Raw genomic sequence first — 10,441 nt, forward strand, 5'->3', positions numbered from 1 at the left:
AAGGCAGAGTATGGCACACACAGGCAGGGTAGGGAAGGCAGAGTATGGCACACACAGGCAGGGTAGGGCAGGCAGAGTATGGCAGGTTTTTGCTGTACTACAACTATTAATATGGGTATGGTCATGTGATAACATGGGTGTGGTTTCAAGTGGGTGCAGTTTCAAAAAGGGAGTGGTCAAAACTGGCTTCCATTATCGGCCCTCCACCACGTAGGTCGGATAAATTCCGGCCCTCGGTACAACAGAAGTTGGACAGCACTGTCCTATAATATCCTATAAAATCTCAGAATGTCCTATAATGTCCTATAATATCTCAGAATGTCCTATAATGTCCTATAATATCTTAGAATGTCCTATAATATCCTATAATGTCCTATAATGTCCTATAATATCATATAATGTCCTATAATATCCTGAACAGCTCCCTGTCCCTGGCGCCTCTATAGGAAGTGTTGGAACTGGAATAGGGAGACCCACGTTCCTCCAAAGCCACAAAAAGTTGAGTCTGTGCTAGGGATGTAGCGAACCTCAAAAAAAAAATTTGGGGACTTACGCCAAAAAGCGCGAATATACCCCATAGACTTCAATGGGAAGGCAAACTTTAAAACCTAGAAAAGCCATTTCTGGCCAGAAAACTGATTTTAAAGTTGTTTAAAGGGTGCCACGACCTGGGCACTGGCATGCTGGAGGGGGATCAAGGGCAAAAATGTCTCTGAAAAATACTTTGTTGACACAGCGTTGCGTAAAAACAGGCAGACCTAGCGGAAATACGCAGCGTTTTTTGCTATTTCGCACTATTAGCACCATGGAAACGGGATTTGCTTACACCAGTACTAGGCTGAAAAACGCCATGTGTGGTTGTGCGGCATTTTTAGGCTCAGAAAAAACGCAGAGAAAAAACGCAGCGAAAAAAAAAACGCGGCAAACCCAAATTGCGAACATACGCGGAAAGTTTGCGAACTTCCGAACTTGCGAACACCCGATGTTCGCGCGAATTAGTTCGCCGGCGAACAGTTCGCTACATCTCTAGTCTGTGCCTCGTAGCGAGAGAAGGGAATTCCGGCTCAAGGAACACAATTAGCGTACGTAGCGTACTTGCACTAACAGGGATCTTACAATAATGTAACAAACAAGGGTTACAGAGTAACAATAGGAGTAGAGGCCCCTACTCGCAAGAGCTTACAATCTAAAGGGTACATTTGAAACATAAGGAAAAACAAGATACACCAAGTATACTCCCCTAACCAGATGGGTCTTTAGGGAGTGTTGAAAAGTTTGGAAGGAAGGGGAGAGTCTCATGGGCCGAGACAGAGAGTTCCAGAGGCAGCAGGAGCCCGAGAGAGAGACCCTCACAGTCATAAATGGGAAGAAGGAATGAGAGGAGAAGAGAGGGCAGGGCAGACGAGATGAGAGCTGAGATATAGGGAGGGGCTTCAGTGTTAAGGGCTCTGAATGTGAGTGTTAGTAATGTGAATTTAATTGGAGAGGAGATTGTTGGGCAGGGAGAGGCTGATGTGGAACCCCTGAGATAGATGGATGAGTCGGTCCTTCAGCTCCTGCTTTGGGTGGTCCTACAGCTCCTGTTGTTCATTCGGGTAGTTCTTTAGCTCCTACTCTGGGTGGTCCTCAAGCTCCTACTGTTGATCCATGTGGTCCTTCAGCTCCTATTCTTGGTGATCTGCCAGTTCCTGCTGTTGATTCATGTGGTCCTTCAGCTGCTGCACCAGATAGTTCTCCTAATCTTTCTCCAGGTTGCTCTTCTGTTCCTGGCTGCTCTTCAGCTCCTGTTCCTGGTGGCTCTCCAGCTCCTGATCATGGTGGCTCTCCAGCTTCTGTTCCTGGTGGCTCTCCAGCTCCTAATTCTAGCAACTCTCCAGCTCCTGATCCTGGTGGCTCTCCAGTTCCTAATTCTGGCAACTCTCCAGCTCCTGATCCTGGTGGCTCTCCAGCTCCTCTTCCTGGTGGCTCTCCAGTTCCTAATTCTGGCAACTCTCCAGCTCCTGATCCTGGTGGCTTTCCACCTCCTGATCCTGGTGGCTCTCCAACTCCTGATCCTTGTGGCTCTCCAGCTCCTGATCCTGGTGGCTCTCCAGCTCCTGATTCTGGTGGCTCTTCAGCTACTGCTCCAGGTGGCTCTGCAGCTCTTGCTCCTGATCCTGGCAGCTCATCTGTTGAATTTGCCAATTTTGTTAAAATTAAATAATTTCCCTATTCTTGCATTTCATGGAGGGAGATTTTGCATGTAGAATCAGGAACTACCTGGTTTAGAACCAGGAACCTGAGATATACTGGCCGCTGCTCTAGGTTGAGCTACAGGTTTGAGTGAGTGGCCAGACCAGGCTTGAGGGTCATGTAATTGTCCAGCATGGCATAGATCCTTCTGTCTGTCTTCTGGTCATCTTCTCTCAGTGGTCAATACAGATCTTGCAAGAGCACATCTGCATTTACTGGTCATTATTACGCTTTATATTACATCACTGAGACAATTATGCTGTTTGAACATTAACTGAACCTGATTAATTTCTTGTTAGGAAGATGAACTGTGATATTCCCCAAAGGGCTGTTAATTAGCCCAAACCCCCGAGTCTCCTGGAGATTCCCCAGTAGGTTTCCCAGCTGTGGGTGTTACTGGCACCGGGTAATAAAAGGAGATCTGTTCTTCCCTGCCCAGTCAGTATCTGGGGCGGTTCTGGTAGGTGCAAATCAGGTGAGTAGAATATTCCCCCAAGAACATCTTTCCTGTAAAGTGATTTGATTGGAAAGAAATGGTTGGGATTGTGTTAGCAAAATGGCAGGAGAAATGCAGAGCAGGTTACACATTGGGAGAAGCTCATGGGGGCATCTTCCTATGGTTCCACAGTATCTGGGGCGGTTCTGGAAGGGGCAAATCAGTAGAATATTCCCCCAAGAACATCTTTCCTGTAAAGTGATTTGATTGGAAAGAAATGGTTGGGATTGTGTTAGCAAAATGGCAGGAGAAATGCAGAGCAGGTTACACATTGGGAGAAGCTCATGGGGGCATCTTCCTATGGTTCCACAGTATCTGGGGCGGTTCTGGAAGGGGCAAATCAGTAGAATATTCCCCCAAGAACATCTTTCCTGTAAAGTGATTTGATTGGAAAGAAATGGTTGGGATTGTGTTAGCAAAATGGCAGGAGAAATGCAGAGCAGGTTACACATTGGGAGAAGCTCATGGTGGCATCTTGGAAAGAAATGGTTGGGATTGTCATCATAACGTATTTTTCCAGTATGACCTTGCATACAATTTACAGCAATATACAGATTCGTATTCATTCAGAACCTTACGTTTCCTATAGAGGCTCTAAAAAGTGCTAATTTGTTCATGCAGGCAATGTATCCAAACAACTGGACATCAGTCAATGAGATTGTCCTCTTGGGATTTCAGAATCTCCACAACTTCAAGGTTCCCCTGTTCTCTCTGTTCCTTCTGATTTACATTCTGACAGTTTGGGAGAACATCCTCATCATAGTGTTGGTGGCCTTCAGCCGGAACCTCCACTCCCCCATGTACTTCTTCCTCCAGCAGCTGTCCCTCACTGACCTACTGGGCTCCACTAATATTGTCCCCACCCTGCTCCAAACTGTAATAAATGAAGGAAAGACAATTCCTCTTGTTAACTGTATAACACAATTGTATATTTGGGGCGTTTCAGAAGCCTTTGAGTGTTTACTCCTAGCAGTAATGGCCTATGACAGATACGTGGCCATCTGCATCCCCCTGAGATACACTTCTATAATGTCCCACAGGCTTTGTGTTACATTCATTCTCGTATCATGGGCTGTTGGCTTCGGCATTGTATTGATTATTGTGCATATGGCGGCTACACTAACATTCTGCAAGCGCAATACCATTAACCATTTCTTTTGTGATTTAATCCCTCTTGTAGAACTTTCCTGCTCAGACACCGTATTTGTGCAAATAGATTTAATACTCAACACAGTCCCTCTAGTTTTCTTCCCCTTTATGCTCATCAGTGTATCATATATGTGTATTGCCCATGCAATCCTAAAGATAGTGTCCCATACCGGGAGGCAAAAAGCCTTCTCCACCTGCAGCTCCCACTTGGCCGTGGTCTCCATGTTTTTTGGGGTGACAGTTGCAATTTACTTAGTTCCCCCCAGAAAACAGTCATTGGCAATAAGCAAAGTCCTCTCGCTGTTATACACGGTAGTGATCCCCATGATTAACCCCCTGATTTACAGCTTGAGAAGCAAAGAAATAAAACATTCCCTGAGAAAGTGTTTTTGAAAATAAACTCCATATAAACACTCATATATACTGTATATTATAAACCTTACTCACTACGTGACTCAAGTGGAAAGAGTAGCGAGGAGGGAATTTTTTCGCCAGGAATGGATTCACAGCAAAATTCCGTATTTTGCCATCTGAGAATTTTTTCATGAAACTGAGGAAAAAAAAAATTGGCGAGACAAAAAACTTGCTGCAGAAAAAAACGCCCATTGACTTTATTGCATTTGGAGTAAGAAAAAAAGTTGCGGGGGGCGGTGCCTAGCCAGGGTGGAGACCAGACGCACCTTATGAGCTCCGTCCAACTGATCCGACATTACCCGATACTAAGCTATCAGATAAAGATACAGAATGGGTTTCTCTTTTATACAAACACGACATGGGTAAGCGACAAACTCGGGCACATCATACCCCAATGTCACCTTCCCCCCCCAATGCCCCCAGCCAAGACGCTCAGCGTCTCTCAAGATGGCACCGAGTCAGACCCAGCTCTCCTGGGTCCTTCCCATGTCGCTGCTTCTCCTTCACGCTCAGTGAGGACTTTGCTGTCTCCTATATCGACACCTTTACAACAGTCTCCACAACATTTAATCTCAGCCTTACCAGTGACTGCCCAGGTTCTTGGCCAACACTTACAATCCACCATAACGCAGTCTCTTTGGCAGTAAGTGCAGCCATAAAAGATCTCCAAAGAGATGTTACAGACTTAGACAAATTGGAGACCTACACTGATGACATTACTCAGAGATTGATTAATGTAGAGGAGGACAATGCTTTTCTTAAAGAGAAAGTACACAATTTGAGAAACATGTGTGAAGACCTTGAGGATAGGTCTAGAAGGCAAAATCAAGTTCCGGGCAAATAGCTCCGTCTGACATCCCCAGTTATCTTAAAGACTTATGCTCCTCTATTTGCCCGGATATATCTGCAGACTCATCATTCTTTGGGCCCTAAACCCCCTCTCACCAAGCCTCCAAGAGATATAATCTCATGCTTTCATTATTATCAGAGCGAAGAAGCCATATTAGCTAAAACTCCCTCTGTCAATGGAATGACAATCACAATCACAAAATTCAAATATTTACTGAGTTATCCTATCACTTATCTCAGTGCTGTCCAACTGGCGGCCCGCGACCCCCCTCTGTGTGGCCCCCCACCTGTCTGGCTGCTTTGATGGCTTACTCTTGTGTAAGCTTTAAATGGTATCAGTACTGTGATTAACTGCCCCCTGCATGGTTCTCACCTCAGATTCAGCCTGTAATCCCCCTGTATTGTTTAAACATGTAATCCCCTGTGTTGTTCACACCTTTTAATCTCTGCATTGTTCCCCCCTGCAGTGTTCCCACCTCAGGCTCAGTCTGTAATCACCCCCATTGTTCCCCTGTTCCCCCCTCAGGAGCAGTAGAAACCCACAAATAATCCCTGCACACTATAAAAAGAACATATACTGAGGTGGTACTGCAATTAAAAAGTTTTTTAATATATAGTTATTGTGCAGACTGTAGGATCAGTGCCAGCATTGTGTCACTGTGTGCTGCCTGTGTGTGCCATACAGCATAGGGCAAGCAGAGTATGGCACACACAGGCAGGGTAGGGCAGGCAGAGTATGGCACACACAGGCAGGGTAGGGCAGGCAGAGTATGGCACACACAGGCATGGTAGGGCAGGCAGAGTATAGCACACACAGGCAGCATAGGGCAGGCAGAGTATGGCACACACAGGCAGCATAGGGCAGGCAGAGTATGGCACACACAGGCAGCATAGGGCAAGCAGAGTATGGCACACACAGGCAGGATAGGGTAGGCAGAGTATGGCACACACAGGCAGCATAGGGCAGGCAGAGTATGGCACACACAGGCAGGGTAGGGTATGCAGAGTATGGCACACACAGGCAGCATAGGGCAGGCAGAGTATGGCACACACAGGCAGGGTAGGGCAGGCAGAGTATGGCACACACACAGGCAGCATAGGGCAGGCAGAGTATGGCACACACAGGCAGGGTAGGGCAAGCAGAGTATGGCACACACAGGCAGGGTAGGGTATGCAGAGTATGGCACACACAGGCAGGGCAGGGTAGGGCAGGCAGAGTATGGCACACACAGGCCAAGTATGGCACAAACCAGCCAAGAATGGCACACACAGTCAAAGTATGGCACACACAGGCCAAGTATGGCACACACAGGCAGGATAGGGCAGGCAGAGTATGGCACACACAGGCCAAGTATGGCACAAACCAGCCAAGAATGGCACACACAGTGAATGTATGGAACACAGGCAGGGTAGGGAAGGCAGAGTATGGCACACACAGGCAGGGTAGGGCAGGCAGAGTATGGCACACACAGGCAGGGTAGGGAAGGCAGAGTATGGCACACACAGTCAAAGTATGGCATACGCAGGCAGGGTAGGGAAGGCAGAGTATGGCACACACAGGCAGGGTAGGGCAGGCAGAGTATGGCACACACAGGCAGGGCAGGGAAGGCAGCGTATGGCACACACAGGCAGGGTAGGGTAGGGCAGGCAGAGTATGGCACACACAGGCAAGGTAGGGAAGGCAGAGTATGGCACACACAAGCAGGGTAGGGAAGGCAGAGTATGGCACACACAGGCAAGGTAGGGAAGGCAGAGTATAGCACACACAGGCAGGGTAGGGAAGGCAGAGTATGGCACACACAGGCAGGGCAGGGTAGGGCAGGCAGAGTATGGCACACACAGGCAGGGCAGGGCAGGGAAGGCAGAGTATGGCACACACAGGCAAGGTAGGGAAGGCAGAGTATGGCACACACAGGCAAGGTAGGGAAGGCAGAGTATAGCACACACAGGCAGGGTAGGGAAGGCAGAGTATGGCACACACAGGCAGGGCAGGGTAGGGCAGGCAGAGTATGGCACACACAGGCAGGGCAGGGAAGGCAGAGTATGGCACACACAGGCAGGGTAGGGAAGGCAGAGTATGGCACACACAGGCAAGGTAGGGCAGGCAGAGTATGGCACACACAGGCAGGGTAGGGAAGGCAGAGTATGGCACACACAGGCAGGGTAGGGAAGGCAGAGTATGGCAGGTTTTTGCTGTACTTCAACCATTAATATGGGTATGGTCATGTGATAACACGGGTGTGGTTTCAAGTGGGTGCGGTTTCAAAAAGGGGAGTGGTCAAAACTGGCTTCCATTATCGGCCCTCCACCGGAAAAATTCCGGCCCTCGGTACAACAGAAGTTGGACAGCACTGACTTATCTCATCACACTCAGCAAAGAAGAGATCTCAGGCCTCTCACACAGAAACTGAGGGAAATGGCATTCCCGATAGATGGGGATTCCTATTTTAGTTGATGGTGAATCGATCGGGTCAGACTTACACTTTACAAAACCCTCAAAATGGCAGAAGGTTTGTGATTGCCTTTGGCCTGACGATTAAGGATACCACTACAACCAAGCAAGCTTCTCCGATATTGAACATTTTGCCCACAATGGACCACAATCCGAAATCAGCATGGATCTCCTAAATTTGCTTCGAGCCCTTCTCTACCTAGAGATCCCTGAACCATCAGATCTCAACTCTTTGTATCTCCACAATTCCCATATCGTTTGGACAAAGCCAAAGATTTAGCCCTTGTTTAATCTACCAACCTTGTGACTCCACCTCAACGTTGATCACCTCCAACTGAAGGATCCTATTTTGCTCCATTTTGGCCTCGGTTTTAATATTATACCCGGCCTTCTTTTCTGACCTGTTGTTACTGGGATATTGTAAACAACAAAGGGATTTACCCCCTGCACAAATCAACTTATTTGCTTCATATTATTGAGGTTCATTTTTTGGTTCTTTTTATCTCTCATTTAGTTTGTTGATACTATAATGTTACACACGTTGGTTATATCTTTATGCTTAAGGTGCTTTCGCCTTATTTATGCAACTGGTTTAAACATGCAGTATGGGAATATGCCAGAGTGGTTCCTGGGAATCTGGTCGACTGATATCAGTTACTGTATATACTCGAGTATAAGCCTAGTTTTTCAGGACCCAAAATGTGCTGAAAAAGTCACCCTCGGCTTATACTCGAGTCGGGTGCCATGGGTCCCTCTAGACTAGCACCCTCTCTCCTTTATGTGCAAATTAGGCCACCCGCAACCAGACCCTCCAGTGCCCTGGCCTAGGCTCCCACTAGCAATACTTATTTCCCCTTACATCTCCTCCGGGACTGGGTCTGCTGCCAGTTTGCCAATGTGCAATGAGCGTGGGGTAGTACTCATATTGTTTTTGTTGACCCTCTCCTCCGCTTACAGAGCTAGTTCACTGTTTTCTGTGAAAAATATATACCTCACTGATGCCTTAATTAATGTAATTTTATTGGTATTTATTTTGAATATTAAAACTTAGCAGTAGCGGCTGCATTTCCCACCCTAGGCTTATACTCGAGTCAATACGTTTTTTCAGTTTTCTTAGGTAAAATTAGGTACCTCGGCTTATATTCGGATCGGCTTATACTCGAGTATATACGGTAATCCCCTCGGTGTTGGCGCAAAACACATGATGCATATTTCTTTTTTAGACCCCTATGGCTAAGTTTATATCACTGAACGTCAAAGGACTTAATAGTATTTATAAAATATATTTAACTTTGAAGGAGATCAGACACTCTAAAGCCGAGATAGCCTTCCTTCAAGAAATACATTTCCAAAAAGATAACACAAGCAAACTCAACTCTAAATCTTACCCTTTGGCATATTATACATCGGGCCCTCACAAAATAGCAGGGGTAGCTATACTTCTCCATAAAGACTGCCCCTTATCCATCGACCAGGTTCTCAGGGACCCGAATGGCCATTATCTGTTATTAACGGGTAGATATGCCAATATACCAATTTGGCTGCTCAATATATATATTCACCAAACAGAAAGCAGATTAGATTCCTGAAGAAAATAATTTTTAAGACTCGGCACTCAGACAAACATTAGAGGAGGCAATTTTAATTTAGCATTTTCCCAAAATGTTGATAGACCTCAACCTTCACCCCATCTCTTGGTCACACCATGCACCCATAATTCTCGCTATAGACCTAATTTAACCTCCCTCCTAGAGAGCCACACTGGGGTCTCAATGAAACCCTTTTACACTTTTCAACAACTTGAAACTAAGCTGAAAGAATATTTTCAGATAAACGAGGGGTCGGTGGAATCCTTATCAACCCCCTGGGAAGCCCATAAGGCTACGAGTAGAGCTATATCAACCCACAAAAAGGCAATACGCCACCTCCTACTCCAGCCTCCATAAACAACTTAGAGATGTAGAAACACAATTCAATGTAACTGGAGCGGACACCCTTTTAACCCAATTGATTGAATTAAGGAAAGATCTAATGGCCCTAAAGCATAGACAGGCAGCCATATTGTGGACAAAACAAACCTTCTACGACATAGCTGCTAAACAGCACACTTTACTGGCCAGGAAGTGAAAAGCCCAAAAAGCCCAATCGAGAATTACTTCCATCCAACTCCCCAACAGCTCAACAGACATTTGACCCCAATCAAATTGGCACTCAATTCCATAACTACTATAGCAAACTTTATCATTTAAACCCAACACCCACAAGGGCAAGAGATCACGTAAATTATATATCCAATTTTCTTGAAGGCCTTTTCAATTTATTTAACCTTTCCAAATTCTCAGATGAAGATATACAATTATTGAACAGGGATATCACTATAGAAGAGCTTTCTCTCACACTTAAAAATATGCCCAACGCTAAAACTCCTGGCCTAGATGGCTACTACAAATTGTTCCAGCAAATTCTATCCCTTCATATGCTATGGTTATTTAATGAATTTCTCCAGGGAAAGTCTATTCCCACCTCTGACCTAATGTCATATCTAGCTTTAATGCCTAAAGAGCGAAAAGACCCAACCCTATGCACAAAATATAGGCCCATCGCCCTTCTGAACTCAGACCTTAAATTGGTTTCTAAAATACTAACCAATCATCTGGCTAGAATACGCCCAAGACTGATGGGTATGGACGGAGTCGGTTTTATAATGGAAAGACAGGCAGGAGACAACACCAGGCGAACAACTGACCCTATAGCGATCTTACAGAGACAAGGTGCCCCTGCACTGATTGGTCCTTTTTGTTTACCCTCGTGCAACATCTTAACCTTTCCACACTTATTGGCCCTGCAAA

General features: G+C 46.1%; 1 protein-coding gene across 1 annotated transcript; it reads left to right on the forward strand.

The window, feature by feature from the left end:
• Positions 1-3,352: 3,352 nt before the first annotated feature.
• On the forward strand, positions 3,353-4,270 carry LOC105945568 (olfactory receptor 24-like). Its single transcript, XM_012953936.2, has one exon. It carries the CDS (start codon positions 3,353-3,355, stop codon positions 4,268-4,270), a length of 918 nt encoding a protein of 305 aa, XP_012809390.2.
• Positions 4,271-10,441: the final 6,171 nt, after the last annotated feature.

Source organism: Xenopus tropicalis, chromosome 3 (assembly GCF_000004195.4).
Source record: "Xenopus tropicalis strain Nigerian chromosome 3, UCB_Xtro_10.0, whole genome shotgun sequence".
Taxonomy (NCBI): Eukaryota; Metazoa; Chordata; class Amphibia; order Anura; family Pipidae; genus Xenopus; species Xenopus tropicalis.